This window comes from Fibroporia radiculosa, assembly GCF_000313525.1.
Source record: "Fibroporia radiculosa TFFH 294 genomic supercontigs, scaffold1321, whole genome shotgun sequence".
Lineage (NCBI taxonomy): Eukaryota > Fungi > Basidiomycota > Agaricomycetes > Polyporales > Fibroporiaceae > Fibroporia > Fibroporia radiculosa.
The window spans coordinates 1-17,807 of record NW_012133285.1 but is presented as its reverse complement, the minus strand read 5'-3'; the positions used below and the strand labels follow the sequence as shown (position 1 = coordinate 17,807).

The window sequence follows — 17,807 nt, the reverse complement described above, 5'->3', positions numbered from 1 at the left end:
CCCGTAACCATCACTGAGAAATATATGTTCTGAGCCCGAATTACTAGGATAGAACTAGTAGTATTATACAAACAACTGTCGCTACGCTGACAATGACTACTGATTTAAAACTCTGCTACAAGGATATCTCAGGATCTGACATTTGTTCCATAAGTACAGCAGCTATAAAACGCACGAATTATAACAAGCACTCACTGATTAGTCCGTGGACTCCCAGTCGGTAAGTTGGACATTGATGTGGTACGAGTCTACATTCCTGTAGATGCCTTGCTCCACCTCATCTTCCATCCTCCCGTTCGTATATAATGTCCTCTTCCGATACGTGAATCCAACTATTATCTCCGCATTCTGCAAGGCGACGATTGCCTTTGCCTTTTTACGTGGAGGAACGGTCACTGTAACTGTCTCCGACACGGTCTTCTCGACTTGTGCAGTACCACCCCATAGATGAGTGCATGGTTTAGAGATAGAGATCCCCATATCTGTGCTGGAAATAGACGGCACACCAGCTGAGAAACTGGACGAAATCCCAATTTCGATACCGGCGGCATTGTTCCATGTGCCATCTTCCGATGCTTTGTAGGACAAGTACAGTTCCCGGCTTGCAGGAGAATCTGAGTTGTTGGAAATGGAAGTGATCAAGATAGTTGTAGGGGGGAGCCCGCGTATTTGAGCCCCAGCTAGGTTGTAATGGATGTCGTAGATATCGGTCTCGAGTGCAGCCGAGACGATTTCAAAGCAGCATGAATCGTCTAGACCGGCGATAGTGGTGAAAAGAGGTGACCCCAGGTTGTCTAACTTGCTAGACAAGTATAAATCTGAGGGGCTTAGATTGTCAGTAAAGTAGACAGAGTTGTTGCCCAAGTATTTGAGCCTAAAGCCAGCGTATGGAGTAATGTAATCGCTTGACAGCCAACCAGTATCGTAGCGAACCCAATACCGTCCGTCATTCCCTCGCAAAGAATAGTGTCCAGACACTCGGGTCGGGACGGCCTGGAAGAGACAGTCGGCATCTGGATCCCCGCCACGGAGGGTCAGGGTGCGATAATCGGGAGAGGGACGTTTGGTAAAATAGCGACCGTTCCTATCCCGAATGTATAGCCAGTTTGGAAGCAAATACCTGACTCGGCTCTCGCCAGCTAACCCAACACAAATTCAACGCGCATTAACAGGCTATCAATGATGATACTCACCATCCGGGATTCGAGGTCGCCTACGCTTAAAGCCATCCTCACCAATAATCAGCCCATTGTAGGGAATAAAATCTGCATGAACACAATCAATAACCTTTTCCCACCATATAGTCTGTAGGTACATGGACTTACCCTGTACTAAAGACATCTGGTCCTTCCTCAGGTGGTTCTTGAAGAGTTTATGGAAGGCCGTCCAACCTTTCAGGCGGTATAAATTCCACTCTCGAAGTGTCCATTTCAGAAGGTGTACAACCGATCGGAGTAAGCCACAGAGGTAACGTCAAAAACTTGGCATTGAACCTCTCGGACGCGAGATATACATCAGTAATGAAGGTCTGAAATACACCTTTGAGTATCGGCGCAGGACATCTACCGCGTGATCGAGACACGGGAGTGATTCTTTGATTCTCCACATAACATTAAGTGCCTGTGATTGTGTGAAGTCAGTGACGGACTACTAGAGTCGAGGCACGTTGAAGGTCGGCTGAAGAATCATCAAGACAACTAGTCAAAAATGAATCAAGTTGAGAGCTCGGAGATATTCTTCCGCATGGTCTCCGCTGCGGACACAGATGGACAATCATGGGACATTGACAGAAGACACTTCTCGCTTTGATTCATCTTTTCACCAAGACGCTCAACATGTCCAATAGAGATACGTCCTTGTCGCGGGGCATTAGTAGCACGATTGTTGTCCCAGTACGCACGAATCTTAGACTCTGTACTCACCCAGTGATTACGGTGGGCATTAATGCCAGCCCAGCAATTTTAGGTGCTGTAATTCGGGAACCTGTTGACAGAAGAAATGGAAATATGACCCATCATATGTTGTAGCCGCTCCACATGGCCCTCGAGACCGATGGACACTTGCTGGTTTCCATGAAAGGTCTCCGATGTGTAGGCGGAGCATCTGTGAATGACTTGATATCGGGAATGCTGTGCCACCCTGGCAATGGAATGCACGTACAGACCTATGGTATGCATGGCAAAATGCATAGTTTTCAAAACCACCATGCATCGCACGGGCACTGCATATTGCGGCGGCTTTGCAGCATACCGATGAGAGCCTACCACGCGAATTTCGGTACGGGCCGTATGCCGACAGGTTTGCGTACGCATGATCTGCAAACCTCATATTCTTTTGTGGCTCTGAGTGTCCATGCAGTCTTGTGCTACTATGTGAATTCCTGCATTTAGTGCCAAGGACGTCAAGCCTGAGTATACTCTCGCGTACTAGAGCAGCATGAGAAAGTCTGACACTGGGAGAGCCGGCTATTCTACTTACCAGCCCTGAGTTGCCTTCAGTGATCCGGATCCATGTTCGAAACCAGTCGAAGCTCGCGTGAAAGGTGTAGTGTGCGACAGTATCTTCGGCGAGGGTGATGGTTTCTCTAAATCTGACTGGCATTGCACAGGGCATAATGAAGGTTGAGCGATCTCTCCATACATTGAATTGGGCCTTTCGTGCCAGAAGGATCGACTCGGAGGAGCGTCGACGATTATACAAGTACTAATTAGTATGTATTTTCTCTCACGGGGAACCAATCCAGTTCTGAAACGAATGCATCGTCACCACATAGTCCTCCAACGCATTGATATTGATCACTTGAACGCTAACACTTCCGACGGGTCGCCGAGGCTCGAGCTGCACTACACCGGTCAATGGCACGCATATCGATATCGGATGATGATATAAAGCCCTTATCTGTGAGAGGGGCGACTACGAGACAACCACGACTTTGAATTCACTCCTGGATTATATCTCTCATCCGCACCATGGCATCTGCTGAACCCTTTGTGTTGCGCTGGGGCGTGCTTTCCACCGGCTGGATCGCGATCCAATTTGTGAAGGTCAGACACACGTCTATCTTCAGTGTGGTGCTTGTTTCGATAATGTTGCTGCAGGATTGCCTGGTAGATCCAAAGACGTACGAGCATGTCATGGTCCACTTTTGTCGTTGTTTGAATGATGGATTCTATCATTAGGCGCGGAACCACAGACGTCATACACAAAGTAGTCGCCGTTGGCTCTCGTGGTGGTAATGTTCAGAAGGCGCAGGAGTTCATCGCTGCCCATGGAGACGGTCAGACCATCAAGGCATACGGCACGTACGAGGAAGTCTGCGCGGACAAGGTGAGCAGGCTATTCATTTGACCCGTTGCATTCCCTGTCCGATTGTCTAAGACGATTATCCCGTGCGAAAGGAAATCGACGCCATTTACATTGGTGCGTGTCAGACGTGTTTGTGGAATTTCATGGGCCTAAGAGCCTCCTCAGGTTCACCTCACACCCAACATTACGACAATGCCCTCACGGCGCTCCTCGCGGGTAAACACGTACTTTGCGAGAAAGCGACCACTTCCAATGCGGCCGAACTGCGGCACCTCCTCTCCATCGCCAAGGAGCGTAATCTGTTCTTCATGGAGGCGATGTGGACGCGTTTCCAGCCCCTCACGAAAGAGCTCAAGAAGATCGCGGAGGAGGGAACCCTTGGTGATCCCGTGGTGCTGCACGCCGATTTCTCCCACCATTTCGATGTGGACAGTATGCAGCATGCTTATACATGATTGATCGTCCATTAATGGTCCACAGAGCTCCCGAAGACTCACCGGATGCTCGATCCCTACCTCGGAGGTGGAGCGTTACTTGACTTGTGAGCGGATTGTCTTCACACACTGCTACGTAGTGGCTGACATGCGCCATTGATCAGGGGACCCTACCCCATGATTTGGGTAAGGCGCACAAATCTCACACCCTCGCCCATCTGAGCCTCGCTGCGACTTGTAGACTGTCCTGGCCCTCTATGAGCACCCCTCAAACAAGAAGGCACTCCCCACCAGCGTCAGCGCAGCTATGGTGAAGACGCCCCTCACAGGGGTGGACAGCAGCACGAGCTGGACAGTGAACTTTACGTCCACGCTACGGGCACAGGCGATCTGCAGCTGCAGCATGATGCTCCCGACCGCGCCGTTCGGTGTGAACATTCGCTACCGCAACGGCAACATCCTGGTCTCGGGGCCGACGCCCGTGCCGAGCGCGTTCACTGTGCAGTATTTCGACAAACCCGGCAGCGGCGTTGTCGTGCGTGAGGAGAAGCGCGTGTTCGAGTATGTCGGCGGGGGCTGGCACTATGAAGCAGACGAGGTTGCGCGGTGCGTGCGCGATGGGAAGCTGGAGAGCGATCTGTGGGGGCACGATAAGAGCTTGTTCCTCATGGATACATTTGACGAGGTAAGCTTCACTGTGTTTGCGGTTTGTCTCTGCATTGATATGGACGGCCATGTTTAGATACGCCGCCAAGGCGGATACAAACTACCAGATGGAGTGGAGAAAGTCCTCTGAACGTGGGAAATTCCTCTCAAAGCGGAGAAGGTAGATTTGAATAATGTACCGTATGTAACACCACCGCCGTTCGGAAGGTATGATAACTATGTTCTGTGAGATCCACCTTCACGCCCACGAGTAAAGATATACGCAAGCGTGATTGATTTTGCAATCACCGATGGCATTCTGTTCCACTTTGACAACAGGTGCATACGACAACGATACAGTTCGACAACTACCACCCGATTTCTTACAATGTCCGAGATAGTCCGGCACTCTTGAACAATTCACAGGTCGTCGTCGTCGACTGTGACCCAGCTCTCTCGTACGGGACTACGCATGCGGGAGATATTTCAGCGACTCTTCGCTACGCCTGTTCTCATATACTTACCTCTCCTGGCTGGACACTGACGACTTGCCGAATGCAATCTTGACGGTCTTCACCTCGAAGCCATGGAAGTCAAGTGTCAGCGACAATGACTTGTCTGACTCCGTGACAAGTGTCATCAAACTTCCCTCGTCCTCCAGCAAATTTGTAGTGACGACCTTGGCAACAGGGAGGTGTTTCGCAATGTGAAGCTTGACGCGGCCATGCCCACCGAATGCCTCATATAACCTGAGCACGACGGTTGTCCCGGATGTCAGCTCCTTGGAACCAAAATCATCGTCCAGACCACGCTTGACAGTCTCCAAGAAAACGTTCCTATCGCCCTTCAGCACAAATGGCGGCTTTGCCTTGAGCAGTGGGAATTCTGCGCTTCCATCCAAAAGATAGCGCACTTTTTTTACATTCAGTATGGTTCTAGCTATTTCATACGTGCGACTTACCGTGAGGAGCGGAGTTGAAGAGATATGCGGCAATAGGGACGTCAGACTCTAAGAAGGATCCCTTGTGAGGCATGACAGCCCAAGAGAACTCATGCAATCCTAGACAAAATGTGAGTCCGTTGGAATACATCTCCAGAACTGCAAGCGCACCTTGATCCTGCTCGGCGTCGGGAGCTGTAGCCGAGCGGAGAAGCGAGATGCGCAAGACATTACCACGGCACGAAAATCCATATTTTGACTCGGAAAGAATGGCGACACCATAACCGAATTCGCTCAGATCCGCGTACTATAAAGTGTGTTCAAAGCCGCATCAGGAGTAGGTACTTGGAGCACTCACCTTATGACCGCAAACTTCGAACTTGGCCATGTCCCAGGTCGTGTTTTTGTGAGTGGGTCTCTGGACATAGCCGAATTGTGTCTCGTAGGTGGCGTAATCACTGTGTATGTTGAGAGGAACCTCAACTATATGCAATTAGACTGCGTGGATTCGGAGGAAACACACAAAACCTACATTTGAGGAACTCGTGCCGTTCGTGCCAGTCAACGACAGCGTCAAAAGCAAACATAGACCGTGAGTCCTTCTTCATGGAAGCTGCAACACAGTCAATTTTACACTTGAGATCAACAAGTGTATCACTAACCTGTAATCGCGTCCAGGGAGATCTAACAGATTCACATCAAGCGACCATCGAAGAGAGAATTGGAAGCAATCATACCGTGACTGTGATGGTGCTTTGTCGGTACTTGATCACAGACTTGATGGATGCACGTAGAGGTCCTTCAGCAACAACCGAAAGATTCGAGAACTGCACAGGATGTGGGGTCTCGAGATGATGAATCTCAACATCTACATGAATGTTGAGTGATCAGTCAAATGAGGGTGTGGCAGAACTAAATCTTACCCCATGCATCCCAGTAGTTCGGGCGGTCATCAAAGATCACCAGTCCACCAGTCTGGCCTTGGGGGATTAGTTCTCGCCTAAGAACCAGACATCATGAGCGACATGCAGTCATGAAACGACATAATTCCCACCCAAGTTCAACGTCAAAGAGGCTAGTGATTCTGCCCTTGGAGATTGTTAACTGTATGCTGGCATTCTTGAGTACAAAATTATCCGAGCCGTTCGTGAATACTGCTGATAGGTTGATACTTTAAATCAATGATATAGGCCAATCGCTTACCAGAGGCCGGCATACAGTCCGCAAATAGCCCCATAGTAGTTGAGACGTTCGCGCCAGATGAACAATCCATCAGAGCATACCCGATAGTGCCATCCTTCGATGCCTGGACTACCTGAGACTTTAAAGAAGCGGCGCCGCCGGTCAAGGGTATCTGGACGACGTCTCGTCGAGGGAAGAAGGTAGTATTGAAGGCAACCAAGCGACCCGACTTATTGGCGTGCGTCATGCAATCGGACAGCGGAACTGACTTGGGGAACAGTGCACCGAAAGCGTCTTCAAGCAGCTGTCGACCATCCTTTCTGACTTCGGTATAGAGCTTCTCTGCGTCCTCATACACCATCCCTCTGCCTATGTATCAGCATTGTGATTTAACATGGTGATAATAATACTTACATCGCTGACCCTGGGAGCACTGATTTTGCATGCGCATGTTAGTGTCATTCTGGTGAGAACGATGTTCATAACCATACCATCATGGACTATAGAGTCGAAGAATAAGAAATCTCTACGATTCTGCATGCTAGAGGAAACTCACATTGATTGAGCAGCACTTTCTCCCAACAGTCGTTTATCTTCTCGTTGGGGTAAATGTAGTCCTTGTGGTATTTGTACAATGACGCCAGAGTAGCGAGCAACTATGGGACATGTTTTGAGGAATAACATGATTTATACTAGGCAAAATGCTGACCTCAACATCCCTCAAGAGAATCTCGGATTTGCGGTTGCCCTTCTTAATGGAACCTATATATGCGTATATAGCCAATTTTAGCTTTAGGTCGTGACTAGACGTACCATGAGACGTGTAGGTTCCACGATGAAACTACGATACATAATGAGCATAGAAGAGTTTTGGTGACTATATATACTAGTGAGTACACACCTCAAGGTAAAGTTCTCCATTCCTAAGAGTTAATTATTAAGAATGGTAAGGATTTCAAAAAAAAAATAGAGAAACCGACCAGTTGGGAAGCTTCTTTCCTGCGGCAGAGTTCTTTGCAATAGTGTCGAAGAATTGTTCAACGGAATGACCCATATCTACCGGAGGGATTTCACGAGAGTTATTGGAAGCTGCACGAATACGCCTCAACTACAGTAGCAGGTTCAGCAACTTGCACCAGAAAGATCATAGGATGTGGAAGCACACGTACATTCTCCAACATCTTGGGAAGGGGTCCTCCCCCGCCATCACCATTCCCGAAAACGAGGAGGGAAATATCAGATGACTCGAGGTTCTGCGGCAATATTTGTATATTGTACCATTGTACAATAACACGAAGACATACCTTGTGGTTTGTTAAACCCTTGTTGACATCGCCAACTGTCGCCTGCGCAGTGTATGTATCTGAAGTGGCTTCAATACGTATGAATTAGCGTGAGTGTCATGTATACAGACCAACAGGGGTCATATGGCACAGGACTTGAGTGCCATCAATTCCAACCCAGTTGAAAGTGGAATGCGGGAATGTATTTCTGTATCATACACTTTAGCATATTCCTCGTTGTGCCCGGAATATCACCTACATGTTGTTCCTTCACGATAAAAAAAAGGTGAGTGACTCAGCAAGAAGTATATGAGGTAAATGCTCACCATGATAGCTTCTGCGTGAAGAAGTATTTCATGTCGGCGAGCCGAATTAGCTGCGGCAAGGCTCCCGTGAGACCAAACGAGTCAGGTAACCACGCTGTTTCACAGCGAATACCGAACCGTGACTCAAAGTACCGTTGTCCGAGGATGAACTGACGGGCCAGAGCCTCTCCGGATGGCATATTCGAGTCGTTCTCAACCCACGAACCACCAACAAGATGGAATTTGCCAGCGAGGACCTTCTCCTTGACACGCTCGAAGAGAGGAGGATACAGCTAGGCAGCTTATAATTCCTCAAGTCATTTTGTAAGGAGACGTAATTCGTACCTGTTCAAGCCACTTGTACTGCTGTGCCTGGCTGCATGTAAATCTGTGTTCAGGGTAACGATCCATGAGATCGACTTGGGTAGACCAAGACCGAGCAACTTTCTGCTGAGTTACACGATATGGCCAGAGCCTATACGGCACTTAAATCAACCGGTATAGTCACGAAGGCAGCACATACCACGCGGTGTCAATGTGACAATGGCCAATTCCCCAAATGACTGCCTCTGAAGCACCTTTCTCATAGACCTTCTCCCCCTCCTTATCCCACGCCTTACCAAATACCTCCTCCGCAATCTTGCGAGCACGGGTGATACTTGCAGGATCTTCCTTGTTGAAGACGTTCATGATTTCATTTGCGGCAACGAGCGCCTTGTTCTGTAGGGAAGTATTTCCAGGCAGCGAGTCTGCAATTTCGCGGAGAGTTTGGAAGTCCCACAACAGGCGCCAAGCCTCTTGATTAGGAACGACAAGATCTGCAGAAGCGAGGCCGAAGTATCTGTTCATCTGCATAATAGGTCAGGGCCAACATCATTAGAATGAGAAGCTACAACATACGTCTGGCGGTTCAATAGTGTCACCGTTCCATGGAACACCAAACATGCCATTGCAGGAAGACTCGATGACGAAATCATACTTCCCCGCCTTCCGAGCGCTTTCTGGGATAATATGCTCAACACGACGATCGCCGCCATACCCTCCGGTGATTCCTTGTAAAGGAATACCATCTGTTGTATAAATCATAGCTTCGCACCCAGGGTCGAATTCGACTTGAATCGAATCTTTAGCCTCGTATTTAATACAAATGGGTAAGGTGAACGCACATTGGACGCGTTCATATTTCTGGAAGGACGCGGGGATAGTGATGGACACCTTCCACCAGTGATTTGTCTAATAGATGCGAGTGAGAATATATCCAAGCAACGAGTCGTGCACGCCCAAGGTAACATACCCCTGTATTGCTGCGTCAGCCACTACTCAATAACAATACCAAGAGAGGAAGTAACGCACAAGAGGGCCCAAACGAGTCTCCCTTCTTCGCAGGCATAAACTTCTGCCTCATGGCCTCCTCGAACGTCGGCTTCGAGAGCCCTGGCGCACTCCAGACTTGCAACCTCACATGCTGGGAATCGTCAAGACGTTGAGTGAACAACACAGAGCCCAGGTTGACACTATCGTAGTGACCGCCGTTAAAGGTCCCCAAACGACCTTGTGTCAAGTGCTTGATCCATTTCGCTCCTGCATCATAGTTCATTTTGGGATAGTCTGTCCCCGTGGGGAGCGTCGGAGCGCCGTGAGATGGCGACATCTTCAGCTAAAGCTTAAGGTGTACTGTTTACAGATAGAGCAAGGTAGAAAATCTCGTCAACACAGCCAGCAAACAGTTGCGCTGGGTCTACGCCGACGAGGGAGCTGGTAGTGACACGGTCGCTAGTGTTTGCTGTTTGGTCACATTGGCGGTGGGGAAGATGGGCGCCAATCACATCTTGAATTTGACGACGGCGGCTATGTATACTCACTACATACCAGCATAAACAAGACGCATCGAAATGTTCGTCCATTTGATAGTAAAGAATTGTGGAAGAAGTACTACCCACAGAGGGCGTCAGTAGTATAATCCACGCGAAAGACATCAAGAGTTTCCAGGTATAACGGTCAATTCAGTTGAAGTAACTCATATAACCAGGCACAACAGCATGATGATTCTTGTATGTCTACAACCCACTGAAGTCAGTGACACGGACACACACGAGTAGGAAAAGCTCGCCTTTTCAGTACCTCCATATCCAATTTTGCTAACGTGCACCACACATGTCTGAGTTCATGCAACGTGAGAGCAGATGGCAATTACAACATGATATGCAAAACAACAGAGTCCCTGGGAGATCGTACATAGATGTGTAGGCGTATATCATAAACATATGTCGATTCGACCATATAACTGTTCATCTTATACCAAGCGTCGTTCACAACCGTGCCTTGTGATCTAATGCTTCGAGAGCAGCGTTTGTACGAACGTGGAGGGCATTCTGCGAAGATATGGATAAGCAAACATAAAACTGTAATCATGATTACACGCACCTCCAGACTGTATTTACCCTAAGACAATGGTGAGCATAGTGATGGTGTCTTAAGTAAAAGTGACCACAGACCTTTCTATGATTGCCTCCTGGGCCTTCGAGAGGCTTACCGGACATTACAAGTTCTAGATGTTTCCTGGCGCCTTCTTTGTCGCCCTTGCATGCAAGAAGTCTTCCATATTCGTAGTCTATATTACACACCATGTGTGAGGTTCGGATGACGCAGAGGGATAACTGGACATACGAGCATAATAGATGAGATGATGGTCTAGCGTAACCTTAGTTCCATTCGTAAAGACAGCTTCAAAGGCCAGCAGAGCATCGCGTTCTGCTTCTGCCTGCCCAATGAGCGCCTTCTCATCGGGGTCCGTCACGGCATCTGCATCCTAAGTGCGATGTCTCAGTGAACATCTCGACCCCAGCGAGCTATCACATACTGGGTATGCAACATAACGAAGACAAATGCCCTGCAAGAAATATGTAAGGCAAAGGTCATCCCAGTAACCAGTGCCCTGTTCGTATTTCGAAGGATCAGCCTGATGCACTTGCAGCGTCGCCAACATCTCTGCAACGAGAGGGAGCATCTTGGACACAATAATCTCGCGCGGAGCGCGGGCGATAGCAAGGAAAATATACGCAAGCTCCAGGGCAGCCAATGCCAGACGTCCACCCTGATCTTGGAATTTGCGCGCTTTCCGTGCGATGTATTTCTAACGTATATACAATGAGTTTTCATCAGTGATATATATAAAAATGGTTACCTCCATTGGTATCGACTTGCCAGCGATCCGCTGTCGCAATTGAGGGACCTTCGCCATCAACTTCGCCGCATCTTCGCGCCGCTTATCGTCTCCTAGTTGGAGCAGACAAACAGCAGTTCCATACGCGTACACAGCCTTCGACCACTGCAAATAATTCACGCTGAGTTCTCACGAAGATATTTCAACGAGAGATTCTGACCGTCGCTTCCGCCGTGAGTATCTGCCAGCACCTCAGCGACTCTTCGATGTCCCAAAGCGCAAGGCTTGCCACGGCGATCTCCCAGTTGGAGATGTGGTGCATGTTGCGGTACTGGTTCTGGGCTTCCACAGCCTTGGTATAGTATGTGATCGCCTCGGCAGGTTGCCCGCGGCACAAGCTCAGACGACCTTGCCCGAAGAGGAAGAATACGCCTAGTCGGGTAGTCCAATCAATACATACCCTAAAGTGGTTTTTGAGTGACAAGTTTACCGTTAGGGTATCGTTTGACATGATAATTGAGGATTTTCTGGGCCATATCAATATCGACGCCATCAAATGTAACACTGGAGAGAACTAGATGGAAAATCAAGAGCGACATATCGCATATTGAACGGCGAATGCCCTCGCTCTCTGTGGTGATGTCATGGTTCGAATTTCAGCATGCAAACGCATGCTTAGAAGTACGTACCTAAACTGACAGCCGGTTCATCGGATCCGGCTGTCCATCCCCCAGACCGCATCAAGTACTCAAGGCCTACGTGCCGATCGCCTGTATAACCGAACATCTCCATTACAGTGAGCAATTTAGAAGGCATGAGCGACAAGATCACGTTCAGCATCCCAACACCCAGATAGACACCAGATCGGAAGTCGGCATCGATCGAACTATCCTCGAGGCCTTCACCACGCGCTCGCGCTGCAGCGTCCGCTTCTTCAAGAAACTTGCCTAGCTGACGATATATATTGATTGTTGTCCGCATGTTCAGTCTATGGCCATACGGACGTGGGCATCTGTCTTTCACTGATGGAACTGAACACTCACGCTTCCTTGATGAAAGCTAACCAATCTCCCGAATATACAATCCCTATCAACGCCTGAGGAGGCATGAGCGGGGCTCGGCGCTACTGCACTAAACACGCACTTTCTCGAATAGACTTTCTGCGTAAACTAGCTCCGCATGCCGCTCAACCCGGGTCATGCTCTTAATGAATCCCACTCCCGATGTATTGAGAGAACCCATCACAAGTCCTGCGAGTCGTGTGGGTAGAGACGCCGTGCGCTTCCGATGCCGACTTGCTACTGCATTGCCGTGACGTACATGGTTTAGACCAGAGACGAGATCCTGGATGACCGCAATGACACAACGGCCCTTCTGCCACACTGACGAATGCCATGCTCACCTCATCCTCAAAAGACATAAGTCCCTTGAAGCATTGGATAAGCCCGAATCCCGTAGCGAAGTACAGGTGCTCCCTGAAAGGCAGTCTGCCTTTGAATATTCCTAGACCTAAATGTGCTGCTCACCTCTTAGGATCACACCGAGAGCAATACTCCTCCGCTTCAACCATGTGGGACGACAAAAACAAGTGGAGTGCATAGCTTAGAGCTGGAACGTCATCCAGGGCCTTTTCTTGCGAGTACGGGCCCTTGGACACCGAAGGAGCGGTGGCTCCCCAAGGCAGTGCTGGCAGCATGCTCCCGGACATTGTCTGTTTCTCTCGCCGACTTCGAGGTATCCAACGCGTCGAGATGTCTTCAGAGACAACCTACGCGGTGTCGCCAAGCGCCTCAGTAAGAGGCGAGGCGTGTTATACCGAGCGCGTTCCCAGAGACACGGCCTACCTCGGAACAGTCGGCCTCTGTATCGAACGAATTTGAGACTGAATACCGGCAGTCAGTCGTACACGAGCGTAGGGTGGGCTTATGAAAAACCTTCACGAAATCAAGCTGTCTGCCTGAATTCACTCCCACATGAAGACAGTGCGGGATCGACGATTAGAGCGGAATCCGACGATACTCTGTTCAGTGTCGAGCGTCACCTGCCGGAAACGAACTGAGCCGAACCGTGGAACTGGTTTGCGTCGAAGCAACTTGATGAACACTGACCCTTCAAGCTTCATGGGTTTTCCCGCCTTGCTAGCGGCATTTCCCCGAGGTCCCTTCCCTCCGTATTCACTGGCATGCGCAGAGGAAAGCTGCTGCTGCGGTTAGTGACGGCCATTCTGGAGTCCCCTACCCCCTTGATATCAACACAGCTCACCCACTTACAACCATTGCGACATCCCTGCGCAAGCAGTGCCTGATCTAGAAACCCCATCGCACCTCATGGAAGGGTCGTGGGCGTATTGGCTTTGATATCCGAAGTCGAGCTGGAAATGTCTTAGCTCTAAGTACTGAGTTATGGCTGGCTTGAAACCCTCACCTAGTATTTTGTCGATCATGGTCAGTCCAATTCATCCGCATATAGACACCCTTAGCATGGCATGACCGTTCTGTCCCTGGTTTCACAAGTCTGGCAATATGCTCGTGGTTACGTCGACCTCTCACCTGACTCTATGGTCCGTCACGTCTCCCTCTGGCTGCTTCCTCGAGCGGGCCGGCCTTCGCAGGCGAATTCGTTCAAAAGATGATTTTGAGGCACTACATGGGATAGACGAAGGTCTGCCTCGCAGCCATGTTCTACTTCTTTCTCACCGCCGGTTCACTGCTCAGCAGCCATGTGCTAGCCTCCCCAAGCCCACGGGCAACCACCACCACCACCGCCGACGTGTTGAACTACACATTCCCTGCTGGCGCGAACTGGCCCGAGCCCCTTCCTATCACTGGGGACTGGTTCTTTGTTCATGATCCCAGCATGATCCAGCGCGAGACGGACAGCAAGTACTTTTTGTTCACCACACATGATAAGGCAGGAATCATTACCTCCAACTCCCTCTCTGGGTATGTATGGTGCTTTCTGCGTTGTTCGTTTATGTACTCATGTCAAGTTTGCTACCACTAGTCCATACGCTGTAGTGGGGTCTGTGCTCCCAGACAATTCCTCGATCGACCTACGTGCGTGTTTCCACATCGTTTTGACTTCCGCAGTCTTTCATATCCTACTGTAGCGGGGAATAACGATATCTGGGCTCCCGATGTACACTTTGAATACGGAGAATATTACTGCTTTTATGCTGTCTCTACCTTTGGTTCCCAGGATTCGGCTATCGGTCTCGCAACCAGCAAATCCATGGATCCTGGTACCTGGATTGATCATGGCGAGGTATGGAATTCGGTTACCGGTGATGACTACAATGCCATCGACCCAAACTTATTCTTTGACGAACATGATAAACCCTATCTCGCTTATGGTATGTCATTCATGTCGATTGTGAGGCCGTCTGACAAATACGCCCTCGGGAAGGCTCATTTTGGGGAGACCTGTTCCAAATCCCGCTTACACCAAACCTAATGGCTGGAGTCGGTACCCCACAAGAAGTCTCGTTGAACTCCTCAGACACACATGCCGAGGAGGGCTCTTTCGTTTACAAGCACGACAACTATTATTATCTCTTCCTATCTGCTGGTTCGTCCGAAATTTGATTCCTATCTATCCTGACATGACCGTTACTGCATCCTAGGCATCTGCTGCGGGTTCGTGGAGGACGATTTACCTCAGGCGGGGACGGAGTATCATGTTGTAGTCGGGCGATCTGAGTTCGCACACGGCCCGTTCGTCGACGCTGACGGCGTCGCACTCCTCGATTCTGGCGGAACCATCATCCTCGGCTCGCACGGCCGTGTGTATGCGCCCGGCGGACAAGCGATCTTCGTCGACAAGTACTATGATTCGAAAGTGCAGAGCTTGCAGGAGCGTGAGGTTTTCGTGTACCACTATGTGCCAGCGGATGGCGTCAGCCCGTATAACGACAGCTATTCGAGTCTGGGTCTGAATGGGATAAACTGGAGCTCAGTAAGTGATTCTAGCATACGTTCTGCAGAAGGAGGTGTTCAATTAAACGAATGAATTCAGGGCTGGCCGGTATTGACGAACCTTAATGTTTGATTGATGGCAATATAACTATTTCCAAACCGCAGCGCTTGTTCAGATTTACAGAACTCGAAGTTAACGTCCGTTTTTCAGTTCACAGGAACCTGGTGGCCATTTGAAAAAGCATAGGGAGACTTCTGAATGACGTGGGTAGCGCCTCTTCCAGCATTCCGTAGTACAAGCTGTGTCCGGCGCCAATCATGCTCCATCAACATATACTTTCGCCCGCTGCAAAGCGTAAAGTCAATCCGCTTATCAATTTATACACAGGCCAGCTTATCCATGTCCGCTCAATATATGTGTCACGCCATCGTCCTATCATGGAGCACAGCAACTGGCGCTTACGGTCTAGTAATGCATTGACATATGCTCCATCTACATCATGGCCCTAAATTCGGGGGACCAAGCTATGCCGCCGAGTCCTCGTTAAAAAGGTGATCTCTTTCGACGTGAGATGACGGCACGTTCGGACCCATTTTATGATGTACTCTCTCACTCTGCTTAGTTTACTCCTTGTCTCAGTTCTCACTGCTGAGGCCCTCCCAACTACTACTACTACCGCTGATGGATTGAACTACACTTTTCCTGCCGGTGCTCACTGGCCTGATCCCCTTCCTATTACTGTCAACAACTACTCCTACATCCATGATCCCAGCATGATCAAGCGTCAGTCTGATGGAAAATATTTCCTGTTTAGCTCTGGCAATTCAGTGGGAATTCTTTCCACCGATTCGCTCTCAGGGTGAGCATGTTATGCATGTCTATCTACTAGGTTGTCGAAGCTGACGGTGAATAGACCATATGCATTGGTGGGCTCTCTACTTTCGAACAGCGTAGCTCGTATGTGCCTTTCTCTTTATCAGTTCCATAGAAATGATTCTCATTTTCTACGCCTAGCCCCAGGCGAGGCTTGGGCACCGGATGCGCATTATGAGAACAATCAATTTTATTGCTACTATGCTATCTCCACTTCCGGGTCCCAGAACTCAACCATCGGCGTCGCTACTAGCGATTCCATGGATCCGGGAACCTGGACGAATCAAGGCAAAGTCTTGAGCTCTAACACAAATGATACCTACAACGCAATTGACCCAAATCTGTTTTTCGACGGAAACAACACACCGTATCTCTCATTCGGTATGGTTCAACTTGAATTCACTGAGCAGCCCACGCTGATGCATAGCATCTCTCAGGCTCTTCTTGGGACGACATTTTTCAGATACAGCTCACTTCCAACCTATCGGCAACGGCCGGCTCTCCGAAGCAAGTAGCCCACAACGCGACCAAGAACCCAGAGATTGAAGAAGGTTCTTTCGTCTGGAAGAACGGCAACTTTTACTACCTCTTCTTCTCCGCTGGTCCGTGTAATCGTTTCATTATCCGAATTCAATGCTAAAATGTTTCCTTGCCCAGGTGACTGTTGTACGTTTTCAGCTAGTAATCTGCCTGCACCCGGGGGAGAGTATCATGTTGTCGTTGGCCGATCAGAATCTGCCCACGGGCCGTTCATTGATCAGGCAGGTGTACCGCTACTTCAAACCGGCGGAACGACCATTCTGGGCTCCCATGGACGCGTGTATGCGCCTGGTGGAGAATCTATCTTCACCGACACGTATTATAACAGCTCAACATCAAGTTGGCAAGAACGTGATATTTTCGTGTATCACTATGTACCCGCAGACGGCCCCCACCCGTATAATACAAGCTATGCGGACTTGGGGCTGAACGGGATCGACTGGAGCACAGTGAGTACTTATCTGCTTTAGAGTATTTGAAGGGATTGCTGTGGACTCAACTCGCGAACAGGGTTGGCCCGTCCTAACGGAGCTACAGGTGTAGACATGGTTGTCCTCGAACGTGACTGCGTTTCCTTTTTATATAATTACATGTCTCTAAATTGTGAACACCTCCGTGTGCAGACTTCTTCCTCCTAAACCCATCCCCCTAGTAACCCCCAGCAGGGCAACTGCGTTGCGCGTTTCTGTCATCAGGGATTCTGGTCCTGCAACACAGATGGCTACGCCACTGCCGAGAGCATGTGCCGGGGGCATAGTCCCGTATGGGATTGATCTTTCCAGAACATCGACATTGGGCCATGCCACAATATTGCGTAGGACATCGCGAATAGGAGGCCGTCCCGCAATAATTGTCGAGTTGGGAATGATGTGCGAGTCTTGTGGACCTGAGAGATTAGTCAAGAAAATGGAGAAGTGAATATCAAAAGATGTCTCTTCTGCTGCTGATCCCAGCCTAGTAAGCATATCCGAGAACCAATTGATGCACTCTGTAAACAGCTAGTTCATGATGTGTATATTGTGAGCACAAAAGAGCTTATCTCACCATACTCACAGATGTGCCATATAAACTCAATGTGCTTGGTCCTCTTGCCATTTTGCTTCCCAAGGACCAGACATCGTGTCACTATGCCGTCCAACATGCCCAGAGTGAATGTTGCTTCAGAACCACCTGTTAAGGGACCTGACGACTGGGGATCAGGAGTTCAACTTGAAAACAAGA

At 49.4% G+C, this 17,807-nt stretch overlaps 6 protein-coding genes across 6 annotated transcripts; 3 read left to right on the top strand and 3 right to left on the bottom strand.

Annotated features, from left to right (window-relative positions):
• Positions 1-198: 198 nt before the first annotated feature.
• On the bottom strand, positions 199-1,341 carry FIBRA_02574 (uncharacterized protein; the record flags this gene model as incomplete). Its single annotated transcript, XM_012324433.1, has 3 exons — positions 199-1,139; positions 1,194-1,265; positions 1,326-1,341. 3 exons carry the CDS (start codon positions 1,339-1,341, stop codon positions 199-201), a joined length of 1,029 nt encoding a protein of 342 aa, XP_012179823.1.
• Positions 1,342-2,969: 1,628 nt separating this feature from the next.
• FIBRA_02573 (uncharacterized protein) lies at positions 2,970-4,536 on the top strand (the record flags this gene model as incomplete). Its single annotated transcript, XM_012324432.1, has 9 exons — positions 2,970-3,044; positions 3,099-3,121; positions 3,180-3,327; positions 3,399-3,420; positions 3,472-3,738; positions 3,787-3,847; positions 3,905-3,926; positions 3,982-4,425; positions 4,483-4,536. 9 exons carry the CDS (start codon positions 2,970-2,972, stop codon positions 4,534-4,536), a joined length of 1,116 nt encoding a protein of 371 aa, XP_012179822.1.
• A 269-nt stretch (positions 4,537-4,805) lies between these two features.
• On the bottom strand, positions 4,806-9,746 carry FIBRA_02572 (uncharacterized protein; the record flags this gene model as incomplete). The annotated part of the gene is made up of 29 exons (XM_012324431.1): positions 4,806-4,851; positions 4,910-5,297; positions 5,347-5,445; positions 5,497-5,632; positions 5,684-5,808; positions 5,858-5,938; positions 5,988-6,009; positions 6,063-6,193; positions 6,249-6,325; positions 6,380-6,482; positions 6,544-6,872; positions 6,922-6,940; positions 6,999-7,007; positions 7,064-7,163; positions 7,217-7,269; positions 7,321-7,348; positions 7,409-7,430; positions 7,488-7,615; positions 7,677-7,760; positions 7,812-7,870; positions 7,922-7,998; positions 8,050-8,058; positions 8,117-8,388; positions 8,441-8,570; positions 8,619-8,944; positions 8,996-9,207; positions 9,262-9,328; positions 9,363-9,391; positions 9,449-9,746. The coding sequence occupies 29 exons, from the start codon at positions 9,744-9,746 to the stop codon at positions 4,806-4,808; spliced, it is 3,459 nt and encodes a 1,152-aa protein (XP_012179821.1).
• A 658-nt stretch (positions 9,747-10,404) lies between these two features.
• On the bottom strand, positions 10,405-12,966 carry FIBRA_02571 (uncharacterized protein; the record flags this gene model as incomplete). Its single annotated transcript, XM_012324430.1, has 13 exons — positions 10,405-10,467; positions 10,520-10,537; positions 10,591-10,706; positions 10,763-10,904; positions 10,956-11,228; positions 11,280-11,423; positions 11,479-11,690; positions 11,749-11,889; positions 11,948-12,246; positions 12,302-12,354; positions 12,402-12,602; positions 12,661-12,733; positions 12,785-12,966. 13 exons carry the CDS (start codon positions 12,964-12,966, stop codon positions 10,405-10,407), a joined length of 1,917 nt encoding a protein of 638 aa, XP_012179820.1.
• A 968-nt stretch (positions 12,967-13,934) lies between these two features.
• Positions 13,935-15,305, top strand: FIBRA_02570 (uncharacterized protein; the record flags this gene model as incomplete). The annotated part of the gene is made up of 6 exons (XM_012324429.1): positions 13,935-14,200; positions 14,262-14,314; positions 14,368-14,610; positions 14,664-14,825; positions 14,881-15,212; positions 15,273-15,305. 6 exons carry the CDS (start codon positions 13,935-13,937, stop codon positions 15,303-15,305), a joined length of 1,089 nt encoding a protein of 362 aa, XP_012179819.1.
• A 467-nt stretch (positions 15,306-15,772) lies between these two features.
• Positions 15,773-17,129, top strand: FIBRA_02569 (uncharacterized protein; the record flags this gene model as incomplete). Its single annotated transcript, XM_012324428.1, has 6 exons — positions 15,773-16,032; positions 16,087-16,130; positions 16,188-16,427; positions 16,484-16,648; positions 16,704-17,035; positions 17,097-17,129. 6 exons carry the CDS (start codon positions 15,773-15,775, stop codon positions 17,127-17,129), a joined length of 1,074 nt encoding a protein of 357 aa, XP_012179818.1.
• Between the last annotated feature and the right edge of the window lie 678 nt (positions 17,130-17,807).